We start from the raw sequence: 24,033 nt of genomic DNA on the forward strand, positions 1-24,033 counted from the left end.
TGACCTTGGGTGTCTGGGCATGGAGCGGGATGGCACAAGGCATTCCATCCCTGGCCTGCCAGCCTCTGCCATACCCCACAGCTGGGAGAGGGGCTGCAGGCTGTGGGGGAAAGCAGGTAAGAGTGCAGGCAGCACGGTGGAAGCAACCAGCAACCTGGTGTCAGGAGGCAGGAAGGGCAATGGCAGTGATGGCAGCCCTGGAAGGAGGAAGAGGCTGCCGTCCCCTCCTGCAGTCCTGAATATTGGTGCTATATTTACCCAGCTGCAGGCCTGGGTTTCAGCCTCTTGCCTGTAACACAAGCCCTGCAGGCTGCCAGAATCCGAGGGGATGGCACATTCCTCAGCAAAAATAACCCTCCAGCAGCAGGCGAGAGGGCAGGGGTGGAGGTGACTGACTGGACAGCTGCACCCAGCACCCCGCTCACCACCGGGGGCAGACACCGCTCTGACAGACCCTGCATGGCAGTCTGGCACGTGTGGGCACCACACCAGACCCCTGCCCAGGTGAATGGGGGCAGAGGTGGGAGCCACTCTGGGGCAGCTGGCATTAAACACAGGCACGGAGCTGCAAGCTGTGAGACTAAAATTAGGCACTGAGATAAATGGCCAGAGATGCTGAGCCACCAGGGACACTGTCAGCACAGCCATCCCCAGTGGGCTCCATTGCCACTGCCATGCACCATCAGCTGAAAAATTATGCCAACGTCCCCCCACTGTAATTCCTCGCACAGCAAGGGTTTGTGCAGGGCCACCACACACAGGAAGTCTCTGTGCCCTTTCCTGCCCCAAATCCAGGCAGGTTCAGGCTGTTTCCTGGACAGAGGGAAGGCTCCAAGACAGTTTGATTGCTGAGTGCAGGTGGAGGCAAATGGAGCAAGGCCCTGCACTGGGAACCCAAGATGGACACAGCCAACCTTGAAATGAGAGGCAGCCTGGGTGGGGAGGATCAGGCAGCGCTGGCACAGTGAACGAGGGCTGGGCTCTAAAAGGAGATTAGCTCGGGTTCTTTAGAGGTGATTTAATCCAGTTTGCAGGGAAAAAATTCAGGAGATGCAGCTGAGAGGTGATAAAGGCTTTAGCAAGTCCAGGAGCAATGGAGCTGTGGCAGGGGCCAGGGCTCTCTGGAAGGATCTGGAGGCTCCCTGGGTGAACCTGGGAAGCCCCTGGAGCGTCCTGGTGCTGGTGTGAGGAGGGTCAATGTACTCTGCCTGCACCTATGGGGCTGTGGCACTAGGGAGGGCCTGCAGCAGGACAGGGACAGTGCAGTGGGGCATGGTGGGGACAGCGTGGGACAGTGGGGATGTGTGCCCCCGGCAGCACCTGCATCAGCCTGGCCAGCCCCACACACACTCTCCCCACTCCCCTCAGTGAGCACTGACGCACTCGGGGAACCTGGGAGAAGAGCAGGAGAAATCATTAGTGGGGTGGAGCGACAGATTCAGGGCAAGAGATTACAGAAGCTAAATCGGGCTTGTGTGAGCGAGGGGGACTGCTGAGCTGGTGCAGGAGGAGCTCCCCAGGTTGAGTACAGAGACTGGCAGCCTGGAGCCCTCCCAGGCCACCAGCAGAGACCTGAGCCACCCTGGGGAGAGCCAGCACTGGCCCCACAGAGATCTTCAGCCTGGCAGTACACCAGGGAGAAAAGGGGCTCTGTGCCCACCAGAGAGGGGCAGATGGAGCAAGGACACCACAACACCTCCAGACACAAAGAACCAGGACCCCAAGTTCAGAGAAAAAGCTGATCTTGCCAATGGAGCAAGGGCATTCCAATACCTCCAGACACAGGGCCCTGGGATGCCAAGTCCAGAGAAAGACTTTATCCTGCCTGGGGACCCTGCACACATCCCTCTTGCCCTAGAAGTGGCTGATGACCTAGCTCAGTGCCCCAGGAACAACGATGGGGTGTCCCTTCCCAGTACAAGGATTGCAGAGCTCTGAGTGGAACTTCCGTGATCCCTGCAGACCTGTCCAGCACCTGGCAGGATGGGGCACTCTCTTGGCACTGCCACAGCACACGACAAAGACAGCTCTGTGCCACCACAGTGACAAAGCCACACCAAGGGCCGTCCTGCTCCTCGCTCAACCCAGTGCCCCAAAGCCTGCACAGCTCCAGAGGTGTCTCTGGCCCAGGGATGCCTTTTTGGGAGGCTGTTTGCTCAATGGTGGTGCATCCATGGCCAAGAGCCTGCTGGGAGGAGTGCCCAAGGCAGGGTGACATTCACACTGCAGGTTAGGAAATCCTGGCTGCTCAGTCCCTCCCTCAGCTGCCCCAGAAAGGCGGTGGTGAGGGCTGGCTGCTGGGAATTGGGAGCAGGGAAGAGTGCGTCAGCACAACGGGAACGGGCACCTGGGGAAATCAGACTGTGCTGCTGCTGGGCAGCACCACTGGGGCCCAGGCTGCTGTGGCCATGGAGGGGTGCAGCTGCACACCAGAGCATGGAAACAGGGTGACCCAGCTGCTGTGTGCCCAGGACAGGCTGCCCTCCCCAGGGCAGTGCACATCTCCCTTTCTGCACACACTTCACCCCACACCCAACTGCACCAAAGGTGCACGGTCCCCAAGGGACCACTGTGTGATGCACAGTGACTCCACACAGGCTCACTGCAGGGCAGAATCCCTGCTGCACACTCCTCTGCTCCTCCCGCTACTCTGCCAGGCTCCTGACCTGCACATAAACCTTCCTCCATCCTCCAAACACCACTTCTCCACACTCCTGCCTCAGTGCTCCCCTTCAGCATTGTGACGGCTCCTCCTGACCTGCCACAGTCATCCAGCTCCCTGCTCAAGGTGCAGCACCTCTGGTGTGCCTCCTGTGCTGCAGAGTCCCAGTGCAGCTCCTTTCCTGGAGCCTCAGGGCTCAGTGCTGCTTCCCTCACTCCCATCCTCGCTGTCCCATGCAGACAGCACATCTCACATCTCAGAGCAGCGCCACCCGCCTCCACACTGCCCAACACTCAGGCCTTCAGTGTCCCAGGGAGGAGACATCCATCCTCCACGAGGAAGAATTTGTTCACCAAAAGGGTTGTCAAGTACTGGAACAGAGTGACCAGGGAAGTGGTGGAGTCACCATCACTGCATATTTAGAAAACACGTAAATGCGGCACTTAGGGACATGGTTTACCAGTAGGCTTGGCAGTGCTGGGTTAAGGGTTGGATTGATAATCTTAGAGGTCTTTTCCAACATAAATAACTCTATGATAGCATGATTCCACGGGGATGAGGCAGAGGGGGCTGAGCCCCAAACCTGCAGGATGAAGCCCACCCATGCAGGGCAGCAGTGCCCATGCACTCCCTCTCTGACTGCTGCACCCAGGGGTGATGGTGATGAGCAGGGGGGCTGCCACTGGGATGAGCAAACGCTTGTTAATTTGCCTTGGCTAATTAACTACCCGGTCTCGCACATCGAAGAGACACAGGCTCCGCCTACTTGCCAGCCCCACCTCTCACATTAGGCTCCTCCTCCTGCTAGCCCCATTGCCGTTCCAGTTCACCCGGCGCATTTCCAAAGCCTGGTAAAGCTGTTATGGTGACCCTACGGGAGTTCTGCCCGTGGGCAGCTGGTGGGGGGTGCTGAGGACCGTGTTGGTGGCTCTGGTGGGTGGTACCACCAGTACCATGTGCCAAATCCCCATATCTCTCTCTCTCTCTTCTCTCTTTTCTCTCTCTCTCCTCCTGACCCGAGCAGGCTTGGCATCACATGCTCCCAACACCTCTGTGCCCAGGCCTGGCACCCAGCCTGGCCTGGCAGGGGGTACTGTAGCCACATGCTCGCTCCAGGCTGGAGAGCCACCACAGCGGGGTGGGCACAGCAAAGCCCAGCAGCCCTGCCTGGCCCCAGGGCATGCACTGCAGCAAGAGCCTGCAAACAGTGCTGCCACTCTCAGCAAACCTGTGCCCAGGTCTGTGCCAGCACTGGTGCGGTGCTGGTGGCCACGTCACCCTTACCTTCCATGTCAATGATGGCCAGCACAGCGCTGGTCATGGCCTCTCCCTGCTCATTCTCGGCGACGCACGTGTACACACCGGCATCCTCCTTCTTGCTGTCGCGGATCCAGAGGGTGCCATACTCCTCCCCACCCTGCGCCAGCTGCTCCTCGTTTCGGTACCAGCGGAGGCTGGGCCGGGGGTTGCCCACCACCACCACTCGCAGCCGGATGTCACAGCCGGTGCCGATCGCTGCATTCTTCAGTTTCCTCACAAAGCTCGGCGCTGCCGGGCGAGCTGAGCCCTCCTGGGCCGGCCCCGGCTCCGCCGTGACCTTGGCGCGCTTCGGGGGGATGCCGGGGCTCGGCGGGGCTGCCCGGGGCTCCCCCGCAGCCCTGCCGGTGCCGCTGCGCCCCTGTGCCCGGTGCATGGTCTGCAGCTCCCCCAGCACCACCCGCCGCCCCTGTCACCCCAGACCCGCACGTTGTGCCCTTCTTCTCCCCCTGCCTGCACTCTGGGGGTGCCTGACTGGGGCGCTGGGGCAGTGGCGACCCCCAGCCCGAATGCCCTCCGGTGCGGTGCCTCCCCCCACAGGCTGCAGCCCCAGAGGTCGCAGCACGGTGGGCAAGCGAGGGACTATATTTAGGCTGGGACTCGGGTTCCTGCTCGCCCCGCCGCCCCTCACCGAGCACCCTGTGCAGCGTGGCGCTCACACCCCTCGCCCTGCGGCAGCCCCAGCCCGCCCAGCGCCTCGGCACCTGCTCCTCGCCGGCCCGGTGCGAGTCCCGCGGGTGCTGCCCGCTCGCCGCGCCGTCCCCGCGCTGGGGCCGTGGCGTCCCCCCCTCCCCTGGCCCGTCCCGCAGCCCCCGGCGAGCTGCGCTCCCTCTGCCCCCTCTCCTCAAGTGGCAGCTGCCTCTGATATGTCACATTCCTTGGCCGGGCTCCCCCTCTCCGCGCCTGCTGCCCCGTCCCTGCAGCCCAGCTCCACTTGCAAAGATAGAAAAGGGCCAGCACCTTTCCATATTAGCTGAGAGGCTCGGGGGGGACCCAGCCTTCCTCCCCCGCTTCCCCTTCGCCGGCGGTGTCATTGGATCGGGGCACAGAGGGACCCTGACGGCATGTGGAGGGAAAGGACACCGTCATGCTTCCTGCAACGCAAGGCCCGCGGCAGGAGCCAGCCCTCAGGGCCCCTCAGCTCCGATCCCAGCAAGCAGCAGAGCTGGGGCTCCCAGCATCCCTGACCGCCACAATCTTCCCTGCCCGGAAGGAAGGCTGCAAACACAGCAGGACTCCATTTCTCTCACTGGGCCCCTGCCTCTGCCCTGGGCAGTGTGGCTCCCGCCAGCCCTGCTGGAGCTGCTCGGCCTTGGGGCATCCTGTGGGAGCCACCACACGGCGGGCTCCGGGCAGCGAGCAGTCAGGCACGGTCTGTGCCAGGTGCTGCCAGGCCATCCTGGGCATGGCAGGGCTTCCCCATCTCCTGGAGCCTCGGCAGCCTCGGCACCCGGCCCCAGCCGCCGCGCCAGGGGCTGTAAATCTGCGTGAGCAGGAGGCCAGCCACACGACACGGTGCTTCCCAGATGCAGGCCAGCCCCGGCTGCTCTGGCACAGCCCACTGCCACCAGCCCAAGGGTGCCAGCATCAGTGGAGCATCACTGGCAAGGAGGAAATCCCAGGATTTCCCAAATGGGATGGCTGGGGCACAATGGACTGGGATGGGATGCCTTGCTAGAACCACAGCCTGGCTGCAGAGTGGCGGAGCCAGCCCCAGAAGGGGCCTGGGGGCCTCTTCCTGCTCTGCAGGCAAAGGAATGTTTGTCCCCAGCCTGCCCCCAGGGGCTGAACTCTGGCACAGCCAGCCTGGGCCGGCAGGGAGGGAGGTGTCATCCCAACCCATGCAACCTGGGGACTGTCCACGATGTCACAGGGCCACCTGCTGGAGACATCCCTTGAGATCCAACACCTCCCAGCTGGGCTTTGCCGCGCTGGCCTCTCCATCAGGGACGCCCCCAGACCACTCCCCACTGCTGGCGGTAGCTCACGCCTTGTCCCTAAAACATTACCCCGCGCCAAGCCCACTACCCCCCTGGCATCTGCTGCTGGCAGAGTTCTGTGGACCCTCCAATATCTCCCAGGGCAGAGCAATCCTGAATTGCTCTCCCACATGGGATGCTCAGCTCTGGGCTCCACTGCAGCATCCCCCATCGCTGGGATGAAGGAGCTGAAACCAAGATGCCCATAACCTGAGCACAGGGAGAGGGGCTTGTGTTGGGATGAAGAGAGCATACTGTGTTGGCAGGCTGGGGTTGGATGCTGAGCCTGGGATGCAAGCACAGGGTGCTGGGTCTGATGCTCACAGGGTGGAGGACACTTAGGAATGAGGATGGCTCTGCTTGCAGGTTGGTGACACTTGGAGGGGCTTGGAAAAGTCCCAGGAAGATGTGGATTTGGGTTGGTTCTAAGCGGGGGTATAAAGGAGGTAGCTGTGCAGCTGAGAGCCACCAGGACATGGTATGTGACCCTGGGTGTGTGAGGGAGATACAGAACCATCACCCCAGAGCCCCTTCAAACCTGCTCAGGGCTTAGCTGTCACTGTTCCCTGTCCCAGCAGGACTTTCCCACCCAGTGCAATTGGGAAACCCGTCACCTCAGGCAGCAAAATGCTCGAGAACCTTCAGTGAGAGCAACACACACCTTTTGGGGGGCCCAGCAGCCTAGGGAGCAGACAGCCCAAAGAGCTGCTGGCTCATCCATCCACCTGCCCTTGTGATGCCTCCCCACCACCCCAGCCCCTCTCTGTCCCAGAGATGCACTGAGACCACAGGGTGATGCTCCGCTGTTTATTTCAGCCGCCTGAAGAGTCTCATACACGTGGTGGGGTGGGGGTGCGTGGGGCAAGGGTTGGGGATGCCTGCCCTGGCCCCCCGGGCCTCTCTCCGGCTCCTCTCATCCTCTCCCCCCTCTCTCCCATTCACTCACTCCTCCTCTCTCCTGTGTCCACCTACGGGTACCCTCTCGGCTGATGAGCCTGGCCCCACGGTGCAGCCTCCTGCTGCTGGGGGTCCCCGCCACGGGGAGGGGCGGGCACTGCCCTCCTCTGCCCCACGGGGCTGCCTCTGGGGCCGGGGGGAGCGAAGGGCCGAGCCCCCCTGGGCTGGGGGGACACGCAGGCTGGGTCCCCCTCTCTGAGCTGGGCAGAGAAGAGGGGGCTCAGCCCAGACCATGCCTAGCTTCTCCCCATCCCTAGCATCGCCGCCGTGCACCTGGAGAAATGCCAGCTCCGGGGCGGCCGGCGGTGCTGGAGTGGGAAGGGGTCCCCAGTCGAGTGGGATGAGCCCCAAGCCTGTGCCCAGGGTGGGAAGGGGACTCTGGGGGGATCCAGAACCCGCTGCTGGGACCGTCCGGCTCTCCGTGGAGCTGGCCCAGGCCACCACCTGCTCCCCCCAGCCCCTGCCACCTGTCCCGTCCCTCCCTCCTGCCGCCCCCCGGCCCCGGCCTGATCCTGACGCTGGCGTTGCTGCTGCGAAGCTGCGAAAGCAGAGCGAGCCTTTAAAAGCCGGAGGAGAGAGCCCAGGGGGTGCGGGGGGCCCAGAGGCAGCTGCATGGGGGAGACTCCTCAGGCAGGGTCGGGGGAGCGCCGAGAGGCGAGCTGGGGGGCAGGAGGGGGGCATGGCCGAGGGACGGAGGCAGGGACAGAAGGTGCCGGTGGGCTGCTGGAGCAGCCTCCTCTACAGCACTTCATGCTGCTGCTGAGTCGCCTCGCTCACCACCTGCGGAAGAGAGGCACCGTGAGACGCCACGCCGTGTCACAGCAGAGCCCCGAGCGCGGGAACAGGCGCCGTCCTCGGTCCCCTCCCTCCCCAGCACCCTCCAGAGCCACCCCGTGCTCACCTCCCCGTCACGGGTCTCGATGGTTTTGATCATCACGGTCTTTTTGGTGTGCACCTCGGAGCCCCGTTGCTCTGGGCTGGTCTCTGCAGGAGGAGGACACAGAGGATGGCACCACAGGGACGTGTGGCATAGGGACAGAGGATGGCACCACAGGGACGTGTGGCATAGGGACAGAGGATGGCACCACAGGGACGTGTGGCATGGGAACACAGTCATGGGGCTGGGGTCACCGAGGAGCTTCAGCAGCCTTGGTTTAATCCCCCCTCAGTTCACAGCAACACCCTAACAAGTGCCCCATAGGAGGGCTCTGTGTGGCACCTGTGTGTCCCCAGCCTGCCAGCCTGGCTACAACCCCCCAGGAGAGACATTTGCCCCAAAAGTGGGGAACACGGGGGACGTTTCCTAGGTCCCCTTCCTCATGGAGTGAGACTCACCTCGGAAATTGAGTGCAGAAGCGAAGGTCTGGTGCATGGGAATGCTGATCCTGTGGGAACACAGAGGGGAAAGCTTAGTTCCAGCCAGCCCTAACCCTCAGATGTGTCCTCATAAAGTTGGACCCCCAAAAAAACGCTGACCCTGCCCGTTCCCCCAGTACGTCCCACCCCCCTTGCACTCACCGGTTCTCCTCTCCCTCCAGCAGCTTGCGGTACGTGGCGATCTCCACATCCAGGGCCATCTTGACATTGAGCAGGTCCTGGTACTCGCGCAGGTGCCGGGCCATCTCATCCTTCAGGTGCCGGATCTCCTCCTCCAGGCGGGCAATGGTGTCCTGGTACCCGCCGGCCTCCCCTGCAAAGCGCTCCTCCATCTCCCGCATCTGCCGCATCAGCGAGTCATTCTGGGGACATGGGGGTGCTCAGTGAGACAGGGGAGCCAGAGGAGACAGGGGTGGGAGCTGGGGATGCCAGGGCATCCTGGGGAGAGCCCTGGGCAGCCCTGGGCTGGGTTCAGCTGGTGTGGGACCATGATGAGTGACTGTAACCCTTCACCTGCCCAGTGCCAGGCATCAGGCACTCATGGGGGCAAGCTGGGCATGTACTGGGCAACCCCAGCGCTCTGGTGCCCAGGTCCCCCAGCAAAGCCATCCTACTCCAGCACAGAGGGCACAGAGAGCTGCAGAAGCACTGGATGGCTGCCTGGGGGTGGCACTGGTGCCTGCTGGCTGGCTCCTGCGACCATGACTGTGCCAGAATGGGACTGTTGTGCTCTGTTTGTTTGCAACCACCTTTCCAGCCTGCAACCAGACACCCTGAGCCCTTTGCCCGCCTGCAGCCTCCCAGGCTGGGTCACATTTTACAATCTGCACTTTTATTCCAGGACTCTGCCAAAATACTTTGCAGGAGCCCCGGCTACTGCTGGGGGAGGTGCAGCCCAAATGTGGGGTACAAGGCCCCCTGCAGCAGCAACTCAGAGAGCTGGGAAGAGCCCCCCCACCCCAGAGATGTCCCTGAGTAGCCTTGGAGCAGCAGGTCCCTGCAGGGAAGCTGGGGATTTCTCAGTGCTGCCCTTAGCTCACCGTGCCCTTGAGGGCATCAATCTCGCAGGTGTAGGACTGGATCTGGTGCCGGTACTCCAGCATCTCCTGTTTGGCCTGCCTCAGCGCATCGTTGTTCTTGTTGGCCGCCTGTGTCAGGTCAGACACCTGGGGACAGAGCACCTGGGTCAGTGGGGATGGCCAAGGTGGAGCCCCCTGTGCTGGGGCCAGCCCGAGCCCGCTGTCTCCCTCACCTTGGACTTGTACCACTCCTCGGCCTCAGCGATGTTCTTGGCAGCAATGCTCTCATACTGAGCACGGATGTCCCGCAGCGCGGCCGTCAAATCAGGCTTGGAGATGTCCATCTCCACCTGGATGTGCTGCTCCTGCAGCTGTGCCTGCAGCTCCCGGATTTCCTGCGGGGACAAGGTGACATCTCAGGGCACCCACTCCATTTTCACTGCCCTGTGAGTGCCATTGGAAAAGGGTGCCACTTCTGACCTACCTCTTCATGCACCTTCTTGAGGAAGGCGATCTCCTCCTGCAGGGACTCGATCCGTCTTTCCAGATCAATGCGTGCTAGTGTGGCTGCATCCACATCCTGGGAGGGACACAGGATGAGGGATAGTGAGGGGTGGCAGGGAGAGCACGAGGGCTGGAAGGTGCATAGCTGTGTCCAGGACCATTCCCTGGTGCTGGGGCCAGGCTGCTGGGGGGAGATGGGGGTGGAAAGGAGGGTAGGGTTCCCATGCCACCCTAAGGGGACAGGTACTCACAGCTCTGAATGCAGCGAGGTTGTTCTCAGCCTCCTCCTTCAGTTGGATCTCCTCTTGCAGCCTGTAGGCAGAGAAGGGAGGCTAGGGGGTCTGGAGGGAGCTCCCTCCCTCTGTGTTGATGTCCCCCCGAGCTGTCCTTAAGCCCAGCAAGGCCCAGTAGGAAGAAAACAGATTGTCCTGTGTTCCCGGCAGGCAGCAGGGGACTGGCGGGGGGCCAGGGGCTCTTCCTCCCATTCCCTATTATAGTCAACGCCAGAGAGATCACAAAGACATGAGGTCAGCTCAGTGCCACGCACACTGCCCAGCCCTTATAGGGGAGAGTGACCAGCAGCTGGGGGGACAGAGCGCAGGATCCAACACAGGCAGTCCAAGAGATGGCCACCAGCTGAGCTATCCCAGGGAGAGCAGCAGCACAGACAGGTTTCAGCAATGCTCTGGGATGGGATCTGAGGTGGGGACTGCTGTGGGGGAGGCTCAGTCAGGGCTGGAGATCCAGGCTTGTGTCAAGGAAGGGAACAGTACCTCAGGCTGCACGTCAGTGGAAAGGCAGCAGGGAGGAGATGGAGGCGCCCAGGTGGTGCTGGCACATGGGGTGGCAGAAACCCAACACCCGTTTGTTCTGGGCCCTGCTCCTCCCCTGTCACTGAGAGTTCCTCCATGCCACCACCCCCAGCTCCCCAGCATCAGGGAGGACCCCAGCGCTGGCTGTCTGTGGTGGTGGCTGGGGTTACAGAAAGGGGCAGCAGGCTGTGCCACCCCGAGGGAATGGTGTCCCCAGGGCACAGGGTCCAGGAGGGAAGGTGTAGACCATCACCAGAACACATAGCTCCCCTTGAGTATCTGCCCCTACTGCCAGGTTCCCCATGCTCATCAGTCCCTGGGGGTTCCCGCAGCCTGGCCACCCTTGTGAATAATCCCCACTCTCTTCCCTAGCACCAGCCAAGTCCACAGTATCTCTGGGGTGTCCCACTGCTCACAGGGCACCATGGACACCCAGGGCAGGCCTGGAGCATCCCTGGCCTGTGAAAGTGCAGCTGCTTCCACCCCTCCCTCCTTCACGTCTGGAGCTGATAGAGCCCCTTCCCTGGGTTACCTGTCTCCTCACTTCTGCCTGTCTGACTGCATCTGTCTGTCCATCCATCCCACAGAGCTCAGCTCACCCATGGGCCCAGCAGCCCTCCCCTGTGTGAGCAGAGATGGGGACCCCAGGGTGAGGTGCACTTTGATCTCCCAGTCCTGTGGTTACAGCCTGGCTTCAGGCTCACTGCAAGGGAGAGCACAGGGGACACCCCTGCTCTGGGAGCCACTCTCCCCTCTGGGCACTGCCCAGACAGTGGTCAAGGGGGACAGAGAACTGGGGTCATGGTGGGCTCTGGGCACAAGGCACGAGGGTGGCAGACAGCACCTGAAGAGCTGCCTGGGCAAGCCCTGCTCCCACCCACCCCTAGGGATGGAGAGGCACTGATGGATGCCCACAGGGACTCTCCAGGGCTCCCCCTACTCACTTCTGCTTGAGCTTCTGCAGGTCGTCGAGCAGGTTGTCACGCTCAACCTCCACACGCGCCCTCTGGCTGGTGAGCACGTCGATCTGGCGCCGCAGCTCCCGCAGCTCCTCCTCGTACATCTCGGCCACGCGGGTGGGCTCCTTGCCCCGCAGGCGGTTCACCTCGGCCACCATGAGCGCGTTCTGCTGCTCCAAGAAGCGCACCTTCTCGATGTAGTTGGCGAATCGGTCATTGAGCTCCTGCAGCTCCACCTTCTCGTTGGTGCGGGTCTGGAGGAACTCCTGGTTCATGGCATCGGCCAGGCTGAAGTCCAGCAGCTCCCCGGAGCCCTGGTAGGCGCTTTGGTAGGTGCGCAGCGGCGTCACGCGGGTGGTGCGGAAGGTGGACAGGCTGGGCACGGCCGAGGTGCGCGACACCTGGTACACGCGGGAGGTGACGGAGCTGCCGCTGCTGCCCTTGCTCCCGAAGGAGGCTCGGGGGAACACCGGGGAGCCGCCGAAGGTGCGGCGGTAGGAAGAGACCCGCTGGCTGGAGGAGTACGACTGGCTCATGGTGGCGGCGTGGGGAGGCGAGGCCGGAGCAGGGAGCAGGCAGAGGGCTGGCGAGCGGCCGGCACAGCTCGGAGAGGCGTCGGGAGGGGACGGCGCGCCGCTATTTGTATCCTGCGGACATCCCCGCCCCTCCTGCCGCCGGGCAGCTGCGGGATGCTGCCGGGGGGAGAGGGCCGGCAGCCCCCGCCCACTGCCCCTCACCTGCACACGCCCCCGCCGACGAGGAGCCCTGGGCACCCCCGGAGCTCCCCGGGAGGCCTCGACCCCGGCCCCCACTGCTCTTCTTGCCCCGACCCTGGGGGTGCGAGGGGAGGAAGTGGGGCAGACTGGTGGTGAACCCCCTATGAGGATGTAGTGGCACCCAAAGGGGGCCCGGACAGACAGACAGACAGACAGAGAGCCAGCCTAGGCTGACGCCATGAAGGGAAAGAAGGGAACCTTCACAGCATCACTTGACCCTCTTGAGCCAAACCTCATGCCAGGTAGCCATGATCCCCAAATTGGTCTTGAGCACCCCAAACGGCCCCGATGATGCCCTGACCCACTCCCTGCCAAAAGCACCAGGCTCAGGTCTCCATGTGGGGCCAGACTCCCATCCAGAGAGTGATCAAGGAAGGGCCTGGAGAGGGGTTGATGTGGGGGCAGCCCTGCCCTGAGTGTGCTTGTACTGACCCACCACCTAAACCCTCTTTCTGACATGGGGGGCTGAGCACTGGCCAGGGTCTGGGTGCTTTTGGAGTGCTGCTGAGTGACCCCGAGCAGGTGCTGGGTCCGAGCCCCAGTGACGGTGACGTCAGCCCCTGTCCTCGCTCCGGCACATTCCCAAAGCAGCAGGCACTCAACCAAAATAGCCTTCCCAGCTCATACTCGTGGGGTGTGGGACACACAAACGTGGTATTTATAGTGGGGGAGGCACTCTGTTAACCCTTCTTGCTCCAGGCGTGTGGAGAGCACAGCTGGATGGGGACCTTGCCTGGAGCAGCCCTAGCCCCTCTCTGATCCCCATCACCCTAAAAGCAGAACGTCGTCCCCAGGTTATTCCAAGGCACAGCAGGCTCTGCCCTGTCTCCTCAGTCTCCCCCTTGGCCAGGAAGTACACTGGGGAGCAGACAGCCCAGCCCAGCTCCCCAGAAACTCCCAGAATGGGGAATTTCTAAGTTCATGTGAAAAGCCCCACTGCAGCTTCCTGGACAAGCGGTGGGTCAGGTCAGGGACCCTTAGGGCCTGCACAAACCCACAACAGCTGAAAAGAACATCCTGAGGGAGGGTGCCTGTGCTGGGGGAAACCCTCCTGAGGGCTCCCCTTGCCTGGGCAGCACCCCCTCCTTCCCAGACCTCCAGCACACCTAGTGACCCCCAGCTCTGCCCAAGCTGGGCTGTTCTGGCTGACGTCAGCTGGCTCAGCCCCAGTGCCTTTGTCCCTGAAGGCCCTGCTGGAGGGGACTGCTGTGCCACTGGGCACAGGGTGACTCAGCAGCAGGACAGCACTCAGCCCTGCCTGGCCCTGCACCCCCAGCCTTCTGTCCTGGCTGTAACACAGAAGCCAAGCAATGCCACGGCTCACCCATGGCAGCATCAGGCGAAGGCCCGGGCTCGTTCATGGAAGCATTCTCTACTGCCCTGGCTCTGGGAGGAACTCCCCCCTGCTGCCTCCCTGCTCCATGTCACTTGGGCAGCCAGCTAAAGTCTGGGTGGGCGCCACAGACATGCAGGTGCTCAGTGCCCTGCATCCCTCCTACTCCTGCAAGCCCCAATCCCTGGAGCCTCTCCCAGCCTCCCATTGCAGAGTGATGTAGCGTCTTCCCAGAGAGTACAAGCTGCCTGGAGGAGCCTGCCTTTAAAAGGGAAGGTATTTCCAGATGAGGTTGTTTCATCCCAGCTCAGGGAGAGAATGGAAGAAAGGGGGGGCTTGTGGGGGGAGAGTAGATGGAAAAACAGACAGCATCCTTCCTCCTTCTGGCCCCATTCCGAGTATGCCCTGCACATCCCAGAGCGCCGCACGTGTGCCCTGCCCGTGCCGCAAGTTCCAGCAAGCGGCCCTTGGCTGGAGTGCTGAGGGGCAGGTGGGTGCCCTGTGAGGGGGACTCAGGGCATCTGGGACAGCGCAGCACCAGGAACAGAGTTCAGCTGTCCCTTTCCATGACCCCACCCCGCTGCTGTGCCAGCTGGGACTGTGGGGAGCATGGACTCCTCAGGGATAGTGTCCAGAAGTGCCTGGCACACTGCCCTGGTAGGTTTCAGGTAATGGAAAGGTGATGCAAATCCCACCTCAGGCCTGGGTAGCCCTTGTTCCCATCCTCATCCCACAGAGCAGGTGGGGGCAGGGTTGGGGTGCTCCAGGGAGGGGAAATGCACTCTTGGGCACTGCTGCTTGGAGGGGAAGCAGCGCAGAGGGGTTAACTGGGAGTATCCTCCTGACCCTGCCCTGTTTGAAGTGGCCCTTCCTCAGCTGTGGTGACAGCCTTCCGGCATGGCTCTGAGCAAGCAGGGGCCCCACATCTTGCAGAGGGCAAACAAGCTTCTTAGGAAATCCCCGTCATCTTGGGGGACCCAGCATGCCAGGAAGGAGGGATGAAGAGCAGGACCAGAGACCCTGCCTGAGTCCCACGGAAAAGGTACCAAACACTCTGTGCCAGCTATAGACCCAGAGGCTGCAGAAAATGAGGAGGCTGAGGAGGCCAGAAGAGCAGGGCTGCCTCCTGTCCTGTCCAGCCCATGCAGCCTCTCCACAGCTCCATCCCAGGCCGGGCTGACCCAGACCAGTGGAGCCTGGGAAGTGGCTCCTGAACCCCCGCACTGGCCTGGTCCCAGTTTCCATCAAATCTTGGATGAGATTGCTGCCGGGAAGGCGTTTGGAGCTGGAATGTCAAACAACTCCCTCTGGTCATGACATCCCTGTGAGCAAAGCCAGCTGCATCCTGCAGCTGCCCCTCCCTCCTGGCCCTCCCTCCCTGCCATTCCCCCAGGATTTAAACCCAGCACAGCCTCCTTGGGCTGTGGGTGTCTTGGGGCTTGAAGATAGACAGGATGTGGGGACAGGGTGCTGGCCCCTCCTTGTCCCTGTGCCCTGCCACCAGGACCCAATGCCCCCTTATGCCTGGCCTTAGCTTAAGGGTGAGTTGAGAAATGGGAATGAGAATGGGAATGAAGCAGCGGGGGTGTCCATTCCCCTCCCTCCTGACCCCTGGCTGTCTTCCTTCATCCCGCTCCTTTTACAGCCATGAGCCTCCCAGGCGCCTTTACCCTAAGAGGGAAGGAGTGTATGGCCCATTCCCCAGTGCTGACGGATCCATGGTGCATGCTGTTGTCTAAATAGGAGATGGTTCTCCCTCCCTGCCTGGACCAAGGCCCAGCCTGGCCTGATGGGGTCCCAGGAGCTGGTGGGTAAAGTCTCCAGTCCCCCCACACCCGCTGTTCATCCCAGCTGCCCCCATGCCTTTGCCCATTCCAGAGCTCAGGACCAGGGGGTGCACAGACTGTCTGTTTGCTCCTGGTCCCCACCCCCATGTCCCCAGGTGATGGGGATGCTGAGGACATTGTCCTGTCTGCAAGTGGCAGAGAATGCTGGGGGTGCCTGCATGCCCCCACGGCAAGCATGGATGCCAGGGGTGTCCAGATGCAACCTGTATAGATGCTGGGAGGTGTTTGATCACCTCCCTCGGTCTTTGTATGTCCTCTGGGCAAGTTGTTGCCCCCATGTGTGACGAGCATGCTGGGGGTGAGCTGTTGCCCTGTGTAGGTGATGGGCGAGACCAGCTACTTCCATGTCCATGCAGATGCTTGACTCATACCCCTGCTCCATCACTCATCTAGAGCTGGCCCTGTGGTCCATGGGGATGTTGGGGATGTTCCCCCATCCCTGCTGCCTAGGGGCAGGCTAAAGGGTGTCCTGCCCTCATGGTCCATGGGGACATTCATCTGCCCAGTGCTGTGGAGATACCAAAGTTGCCCTTGTGATCCACGTGGCCGTGGGGATGACGGAGTGGCTGAGTGTCCATGGGGATGCTGCAGGCCTCGATAGCGTCAGCCATGCCAGTGAGATGAGGTAGCAGCACCCGCTGCATCGCTGGCGGCTCACGTAAGGCATGGCGGCTGCTTGCCCAGCCTCCAGCAATTCCTGGGCGCTGATTTCACTTTCCCATGCTCAGACACGTGGGCCGGGATGCGGGGAACCGCCTCGATGGATGCCATCCCTTTGCTCATCCTGGCAGGGCTGGCAAGGGGGGGTCCAGCAGCCTGGCAGGCACTGGGAGAAGGGGGTGGCACTTCCTGGAGCTCTGCTGTGTTTACAGTCTCTGTCCTGGGCCATATTTCCATTAACCCCTTCCAGCAGGGAGGGCTAAGAACTGCCTGCCCATCCCCAGAGCCTGCTGCCAGCATGGAACACTTCTCTTACAAAGCCTGCCCAGAACCCCACCTGGGCTGCCAGGGGACACAGGAAGGACCGTGGCGCCCTGTCCCTGCTGGCCCTTCCCTGCCAGGCACCCCTGGGCACACACGAGCCCAGCAGCAGGGTGCATACATGTGGAGGAGGAGCTGATGCCGTTTTGGAAGGGCTGCCTGTGGCTCCCCGCTGCTCTGGATGATCCGTGGGGCAGCACGGGATGGGGGACAGCAGCACTGTCTTTCCAGAAGCACGGTGATGGGGTAGGGGGCAACCATAGCAGGTGCTGTGCAGCCCTTGGCACCCAGCCCGGGGTGAGTCAGAGCCCACCCGGATATAGCCATCAGGAGCTTTTTCTGGAAGTCCCGCTGTGCCGGGAATAGCTGTGGCACGCCGAGGCACTGCCCTTTGCTCACAGCGGCGGGGCTGGACAGAGGCCACACCCGGCCCTGCCAGTCACGGCTGCGCTGACAGCCCCGAGGCAGACACGCCCTGCCCCCGCACACACACCCCTCGGGAACCATCCACCCTGAGCACCCGCTGGGTACCCATCCCCTCTGGGCATCCACCGCTGGGGAGCCAGGGCTCTAAATGTCCTCAGGTGTCCCTCAGGCACAGCCTGGGAACCATTCAAGAACTTCTGGCCCTGAGCTGAGTTCTGGCAGCAGGGGGGTGATGCTGGCAGGAGGAGCGTGGGGATGGCTGCCTGGCACACAAGTGCCTTTGACACACGTATCCCAGCTCTGGGCTGGAGTGCTGGGTGCTCCCAGCCTGTCTCCAGCCTGGCCTGGGGGGGGTCTGGCCCTGTGTTGTGCTGTGGTTGACATGGAGACCCTCCAGCTGTCTGTTTGCAGGGTGCCAGGCAGTGGGAGAGCTCGTTCTCATTTGGTGGTGGGGAGAGGCAGGTGCTGGGGGCTGGGAGCATAAATCCAGAGCTGTCAGGAGCTCTCAGCACGACAGGTCACAGGGTCAGGGGCAGCAGGACCACGAGTTTCCAGTCCTCAGAACACAGACAGCATCTCCAGCTCACAGGGTGCCCACATGGGTGACTCAGGAGCTGGGAATCCAGCTGGCACCCAACACCTGGGCCCCATGCAGCACTCACAGGCTGCCACGTCCATATCCCAAGGCCACATACCCATTGCTAGGAAGGAAGGACCCTGCTGGGAAATGATGCACGAAGACTGATGAAACCCAAAACCTTGCTGCTGCACCCAGCCCATGAAGGGAACCCAGACAAGGGTGGGAGGCACCCTAATCCATGCAAGACCAAGGGGTCCTATCCCTTAGGAGTGCTCCTGGGGCTGACAGGCAGTTTGGGTGCTGCCCTGCCACCACGCCAATGCTCAGAACCCAGTGCATTGCTGTTGTTTAGAGACATTTGCCTCCAACATGGGACAAACAGGGTTTGTGCCCTGTTTCATGTGGGGGCCAGGCAGTGCCAAGGCAGGGGAGTAACAACGATGGGGGGCTGCAGCTTGGCTGTGACCCACCCCACTCCAAATATACCTAGCCTTAGAGCAAGTGTGTTTTCCTGTGCACCTGCACCCCTCTGCAGGCAGGCCAACCCCATTCTGGGGCAGTCCCTGCTCCCCCAGTTAGCCCTACAACTGTGGCACACTGGAGCAGGATGGGTGACCATCGTTGTGGAGCCTGTCTCTGCCCCTTGCTTCCCATCCCAGTCCCTCCTGGCTGTGTCCCTCTTCCACCCACCCTTAATTCAGCTGTACCCCAGCCTTGTCAGGCTCTGTGTTTGCCTGGCCTGGGCCAGAGTACGGGGTGAGGGGTGCAGGCTGAGAGTGCAAAGTGCATGGCAGGGAGTACAGTGTGGGAGGTGCAGGGTGTGGATCGCGGGGCGCAGGATGCACATTGCCGATTGCGGGGTGTGGATTGCGGGCTGCAGGGCTGGGTGCAGATTGTGGGGTGCAGGGTGCGGATTGTGGGGTGCGGATTGCGGGGTGCAGGGTGCGGATTGTGGGGTGCAGGGGGTGAATGCGGGGTGCAGGGGGTGAATGCGGGGTGCAGGGTGCAGATTGCGGGATGCAGGGCCGGGTGCAGATTGCAGGATGCAGGGTGCAGATTGCGGGGTTCAGGGTGCGGATTGCGGGGTTCAGGGTGTGGATTGCAGGGTTCAGGGTGCGGATTGCAGGGTGCAGAGTGTGGATTGCGAGGTGTGGATTACAGGGTGCAGGGTGTGGATTGCCGGGTTCAGGGCGCGGATTGCGGGGTGGGGATTGCAGGGGGCAGAGTTCGGAGTCCGGGCGCAGGCCGCGCGTTCCTCCAGGCCAGCAGGGGGCGCTGTTCGGGCCGGCGCGGGGCGGTAGCGGCCATGCAGGTAGCGGGCGGGCGGCGGGCGCGGGACGGGGTCGGGTCGGTGCCGCCCGGGACGGGGTCCCCGGTCCCGCGGGGGTCCCTGCCCGGGGCGGGGTTTTGCCGGCAATGTGCGGTGACGGCGGTGCCCACAGGCGGCGGCGCAGGGCTCGAAGGCGGCGGCGCAGGAACTGGTGAAGTTCGTGAACCGCAGTCCGTCTCCGTACCACGGTGAGCGCCCGCCCGCTCCCCTCCCCGGCCCTGTTCCTCTTCCCGCGGGCGGCCCTGACGGCTCTTTTCCCCTCAGTGGTGGCCGAATGCCGCAGCCGGCTACTGCAGGCCGGCTTCCAGGAGCTGAAGGAGACGGAGCACTGGGACGTGCGGCCGGCGCAGAAGGTGGGCCCGGCTGGGACGGGGCAGCGGGAGCCGGGGTGGACGGGGCGTCTCACCTCTGCCCCTCTGCCTCCAGTACTTCATCACCAGGAACTACTCCACCCTCATCGCCTTTGCCGTCGGCGGCCAGTTCCAGCCCGGGAATGGGTTCAGCCTGCTAGGAGCCCACACCGACAGCCCCTGCCTCAGGGTAAGGTCACCCGGCTGGCTGCTGAGTCTTTCTCTGGGTTCCTCCAGTTTCATGCCCCAAGCAGAAACTATCCTGACTACCTCTGTGCCCTGCAGCATCATTGTTGGGTCCCTGCACCTTCCAAATGTGTCATCCAGAGCAGCCCCTGCATTGCTCTGCCTGCTGCTGTCTCCTCTGTGTCCCTGGTCCTGAAAACCCCTCACAGCACCCTGTGCTGGCAGCATCAGCAGTGAGGCTCTGGGCATGAGCTGCCCAGTTCCCACCAGCTGCCCGTTCCCCAGCGCTTCATGGTGCCAGCAGTGACACCTCTGCTGCTGCCCAGGTGAAGCGTCGCTCAAAGCGGGGACAGGTGGGCATAGTGCAAGTAGGAGTGGAGACCTATGGAGGGGGCATCTGGAACACCTGGTTCGACCGTGACCTCACCGTGGCCGGGAGGGTGATCATAAAGGTGAGTCTGATTTAGGGCACGCATGGTTGGATAGCTGTGTGTCTCTGGCACTGGGTCACTGACGCCCACGCAGAGTGGGACCTGCTGCAGCCTCTCAGTTCTGCAGGCCTGGCCCCAGAAGGCCTCCTTGTGTTTCAGGACCAAGCCACGGGGCGCCTGGAGCAGCGCCTGGTACATGTGGAGCGGCCCATCCTCCGCATTCCTCACCTGGCCATCCATCTGCAGCGCAGCATCAATGAGAGCTTTGGGCCCAACACCGAGCACCACCTGTAAGGCCTGGCTCAGCCCCGACTCCTGGCCAGCCCTTGGGAGGGCTGGGACCCAGCTAGAGCAAAGCCCCACCTTAGCTCTCCCTTTGGCAGCCACTCATTGCAGTGGGGAGATCTGCAGTGGCTTTTAGCCCCACAGAGTACTTCCAGGAGATGCTTCCAAGCATTTGGGAAAGGACACTGGAGTGTCCTGAGGTGGCACAATAGATTTGTGTTTAAAATGTGCATTCTTCTTCCATTTGGCATATCAGTCATTCCCTGGAGGAGCAAGGCAAACACACCAGGAAGGGTTGGCAGTGTGTGACCCAAGCAGATGAGGTGAGCAAAGCTCTGGGAGCTAATGTTGCTGACCCCCACAGGGTTCCCATTCTGGCCACTGCAGTGCAGGAGGAGCTGGAAAAGGAGGTGCTTATGGAGTCCACACCTTGCAGTGCTGCGTCCCAGGTGAGCTGTGTGCCAGGGATCAGCAGGGACACTTGCAAGGACCTCATACTTGCCACCTTTGATTTTGAGTCCTCAGGGACCTGCCACCAGGTTCCGCTTCTCCCTGTGGACTGCTGGTAACCTTCCACTCTGCCTCACAGTTGGGCACACAGCACATCTGTTCAGCCATCTCTCTCTCTTCTCACCCTTGCCTGCAGCCAGTGTGGAAGGGTGCATCTCCCTGGGGAGGGAGGGAGGGCAGGGCAGGGAGGGGGGCTAGCACAGGGGCATAGAGCTGTCCTGGCTGAGGTGGGGGCTTGAACATGGGAGATGTTAGTAGGAGAGAGGACTTTGCCAACATAAGCAGGATCAGGGACAGCTTTGCAAAAGGAAACCAGGAGTTTCTCCTGCCATCCACTGCCTGCCCTGCCCACAGTTCTGCTTTCTTCCCAGACAGAGCGGCACAGCCCTGTTCTGCTTTCCCTGATCTGCCCCCAGCTGGGGGTGAAGCCAGAGCAGATTGTGGAGATGGAGCTATGCCTGGCAGATACACAGCCAGCGGTGAGTAAGGGCAGGAACCTCCATCTGTCTGCACACAGCCTGCAGGCTGGCACTACACAGGTCTTACCGTGTTACCTGCTGCATGTCCTTTGCCTGGGGCATGCCAGGCTGGGAGCTGAATGGAACTAGAGGGAGCTGCTCCTGAGGGGCAGAGATAAGGGTACCAGAATGGGAATCCAGTGGCAGGTACTTTTTGGTGACCCAGAGCTTGTGCCCCACTCCTCTTGGCTCTCTGCAGACGCTGGGTGGTGCCTTCGATGAGTTCATCTTCTCCCCACGTCTGGACAACCTGCACAGCTGCTACTGCGCCTTGCAGGTGAGAGGGGAAACAACCTGGAGACTGCAGCGTGGCCCCCGTGCACCCCAGCTCAGCTTTGGGCTGGCCAAAGGCTCTGCAGGGAGTTGTGTTCTCATGGAATGGGTCTAGATTGTTGGAGGACCTGGGGTTGGGTGCCCCCTTTGCTGGGTGTGTGGGATTCCCAGCAGCTCCCAGGGGTGACTCTTGCTGTCACTGGGCAATATGTGTGCCCACAAATCCTTCCTCCATGCTTTGAACTCTCCTGGGAGATTTCCTGATGGCTCAGTCCTGAGATTCCCAGGCTGGAGTGGCACTCATGCTGGTGTCCATTCCCCCCTAATCCTGCAGGCCTTGATTGACTCATGTGCAGCACCCTCGTCCCTCTCCGAGGAGCCCAATGTGCGTCTCATCGCGCTTTATGACAACGAGGAGGTGAGCAAGGGGCACAGCCGTGGGGTGGCTGGCACCAGAAGGTGCTCCATGTTCTCTGCTCTTCCCCAGCCATGCCTAGCATTGGAGAGAGCATCCTAGCAGGAGAGAGATCCCACAGCCCAGTGGAGGAAGCAGGGATTTGCTTACAGCCACGTGGAGCATGGCCCAGGCAGGGGTGGGAAGCGCTGGTGTGGCAGGAAGTTGCTTGGCTGTCCTTAGGGAGCAGCCTGACACTCCTGTGGCCCCTGTGGTGCTGCAGGCTTGTGCTGATGGTGATCCTTGGCAGGTAGGGTCAGAGAGTGCACAGGGTGCAGAGTCCTTGCTAACGGAGCTGGTGTTGCGCCGGATCTCTGCGTCGCCGCACAACCTGACAGCCTTTGAGGAGGCAGTGGCCAAGTCCTACATGATCAGTGCTGATATGGCCCATGCTGTGCACCCCAATTATGTGTGAGTAGTCTGAGCCGTGCCACAGGCCTGACAGCCTGCCCTGCCACCTGTGGGATGTATCCCCATCACTCCCCAGGTGGTACAGACAGGACAGTCCTTGTTGCAGCAAGGTATGAGTAAGAGTGTGAAACACTTCTCTTTTGCAGGGACAAGCATGAGGAGAATCATCGTCCAGCCTTCCACAAGGTGAGGGCAGCCCTCTGCTTGGCTCTAGGATGGTTGCTGTCTGTCTGTCCTGCAGTGCTGCTGCCCAGCATTCAAATGGAAAACATTTATCCTGCAATGGGATTTGACTATGCCACATGTCTGATGTTAATCACTTGGGATCCCAGTCTTGTCCATAGAGCTCCTCCCTGCTCTGAGCTGGGGCTGTCCCCATGGAAACACTGTCCCCATCCCCAATGGGCTCACCCAGGAAAGGGAGAATGGATGATATGTTGGGCATTGCCTGGGCATGGGTGTTTCCAGGGCCACTGACTGTTCCTAGGTCCCATCACAGGCCTGCCTTCCTTTGTGCAGGGCCCTGTCATCAAGGTGAACAGCAACCAGCGCTACGCCTCCACAGCTGTCACTGAAGCTGTGATCCGGGACATTGCTGCCCGCGTGGGTGTCCCTCTGCAGGTGAGCCGGACTGGGTGAGCCCTCCTTGAACATCAGGAGTTTGGGCTGCAGCCCTGCCCCTGGGTTCATCAGAGGGGGCCTGTGCCCAAGCTCCACCCCTGTTACCATGTCTGACCCCACTGGGGTCTCTGTGCTGCCTGTTGCTGTGAGGCTCCAGCCCCAGGACTGCCTCAGGGAGCAGGCTGGTGAGCAGAATGGAGCCTGGCCTGAGCGTGTCCTATCTCTGGAGCGTTCTTTGAACCCTGGCATGGGTTGATGCTGCTTCCCTGCCCCAGGTCACCTCCCTTCAGGGCTGAGGGCCCATGTGGGAGGCCATGGGGTAGCGTGTGGAGCTGCTGAGGTCTTGCCCCCATGCAGGAGTTCATGGTGCGCAATGACACACCCTGCGGCACCACCATCGGCCCCATCCTGGCCTCCCGCCTGGGGCTGCGCGTGCTGGACATTGGCTGCCCCCAGCTGGCCATGCATTCCATCCGGGAGATGTGCTGCACCTCGGGGGTGCTTCAGAGCATCACCCTCTTCAAGGTGAGCCCTGTGTCCCCCATCCTGAGCTAAAGTTCACTCCCTGCTCCTCTACATCTCCCACATCCCCATGTCCCCAACCAATCCCTGCTTTGGGGCTGAACCCAGCCATCCCACAGAGCTCCCCAGCTCTCTGGAGCAGCTCAGGTACTGGCTGCTTCCGGAGGTGCCCCCTCTCATGCCAGCCTTCTCCAGTGACTGCCATCCCTAAGTAGTTCCTATGGCAACTGGTGCTAGCCTTGAGTCATCGATGAGTTACTATGGCAACGTGGTGCTGCTCTCTGCAAGTAGCTGCCTGCTATGACGCTGTGACTGGGAGATGCTGCCTGCCCCCACTGCCTGTCCCCCCACCCTGCACCGCCTTGCTCGGCCCACCCTGACAGCCTCTCTTCTTCCAGGGCTTCTTCGAGCTCCTGCCAGCGGTCAGCAGCAGCCTGGTGGTCGACTGAACATGGTGGGGAGGGCGTAGCAGTGGGTTTAGTCCTGGGGCCATTAAAGCATTTCTGTCTCACCAGCGAGTGGTCCATGACTGTGGCTGGGGCTGATGTATGTGGCTCCCCCTGGGGACTCCCATCGCTCGCACCTGTGCTCTCCTCTGGAACCGTGAGCAAGG

At 61.9% G+C, this 24,033-nt stretch overlaps 3 protein-coding genes across 3 annotated transcripts in view; 1 reads left to right on the forward strand and 2 right to left on the reverse strand.

The window, feature by feature from the left end:
• Window positions 1-4,355, reverse strand: part of SPEG (striated muscle enriched protein kinase) — a 38,187-nt gene extending 33,832 nt beyond the window's left edge. Inside the window, exon 1 of the mRNA XM_058810024.1 lies at window positions 3,947-4,355. Coding sequence (XP_058666007.1) covers window positions 3,947-4,355 — 409 coding nt within the window. The remainder of the gene's footprint in view (window positions 1-3,946) is intronic.
• A 3,103-nt stretch (window positions 4,356-7,458) lies between these two features.
• DES (desmin) lies at window positions 7,459-12,182 on the reverse strand. The gene is made up of 9 exons (XM_058809142.1): window positions 11,572-12,182; window positions 10,067-10,127; window positions 9,796-9,891; window positions 9,545-9,706; window positions 9,333-9,458; window positions 8,434-8,654; window positions 8,251-8,300; window positions 7,817-7,899; window positions 7,459-7,695 (listed from the first exon to the last, which is right to left on the reverse strand). The coding sequence occupies exons 1-9, from the start codon at window positions 12,120-12,122 to the stop codon at window positions 7,654-7,656; spliced, it is 1,392 nt and encodes a 463-aa protein (XP_058665125.1). The 5' UTR covers window positions 12,123-12,182; the 3' UTR covers window positions 7,459-7,653.
• Window positions 12,183-18,827: 6,645 nt separating this feature from the next.
• Window positions 18,828-23,919, forward strand: DNPEP (aspartyl aminopeptidase). Its single transcript, XM_058809566.1, has 15 exons — window positions 18,828-18,841; window positions 18,972-19,047; window positions 19,124-19,212; window positions 19,286-19,399; window positions 19,722-19,847; window positions 19,986-20,116; window positions 20,476-20,560; window positions 20,993-21,100; window positions 21,339-21,416; window positions 21,747-21,830; window positions 22,117-22,277; window positions 22,424-22,463; window positions 22,797-22,898; window positions 23,256-23,423; window positions 23,819-23,919. Exons 1-15 carry the CDS (start codon window positions 18,836-18,838, stop codon window positions 23,867-23,869), a joined length of 1,419 nt encoding a protein of 472 aa, XP_058665549.1. The 5' UTR covers window positions 18,828-18,835; the 3' UTR covers window positions 23,870-23,919.
• The last annotated feature ends 114 nt before the right edge of the window (window positions 23,920-24,033 follow it).

This window comes from Ammospiza caudacuta, chromosome 8 (assembly GCF_027887145.1).
Source record: "Ammospiza caudacuta isolate bAmmCau1 chromosome 8, bAmmCau1.pri, whole genome shotgun sequence".
In the NCBI taxonomy this organism is placed as follows: Eukaryota; Metazoa; Chordata; class Aves; order Passeriformes; family Passerellidae; genus Ammospiza; species Ammospiza caudacuta.

Coding starts and splice junctions, on each gene's coding strand:
- DES (XM_058809142.1), bottom strand. CDS start 12,122: ATGAGCCAGTCGTACTCCTCCAGCCAGCGGGTCTCTTCCTACCGCCGC. Junction 10,128..11,571: donor CTGCAGAAGCTCAAGCAGAA/GTGAGTAGGGGG, acceptor CTCTGCCTACAG/GCTGCAAGAGGAGATCCAAC. Junction 9,707..9,795: donor TCAAGAAGGTGCATGAAGAG/GTAGGTCAGAAG, acceptor TTGTCCCCGCAG/GAAATCCGGGAGCTGCAGGC.
- DNPEP (XM_058809566.1), top strand. Junction 19,848..19,985: donor CCGGGAGGGTGATCATAAAG/GTGAGTCTGATT, acceptor CTTGTGTTTCAG/GACCAAGCCACGGGGCGCCT. Junction 23,424..23,818: donor AGAGCATCACCCTCTTCAAG/GTGAGCCCTGTG, acceptor CTCTTCTTCCAG/GGCTTCTTCGAGCTCCTGCC.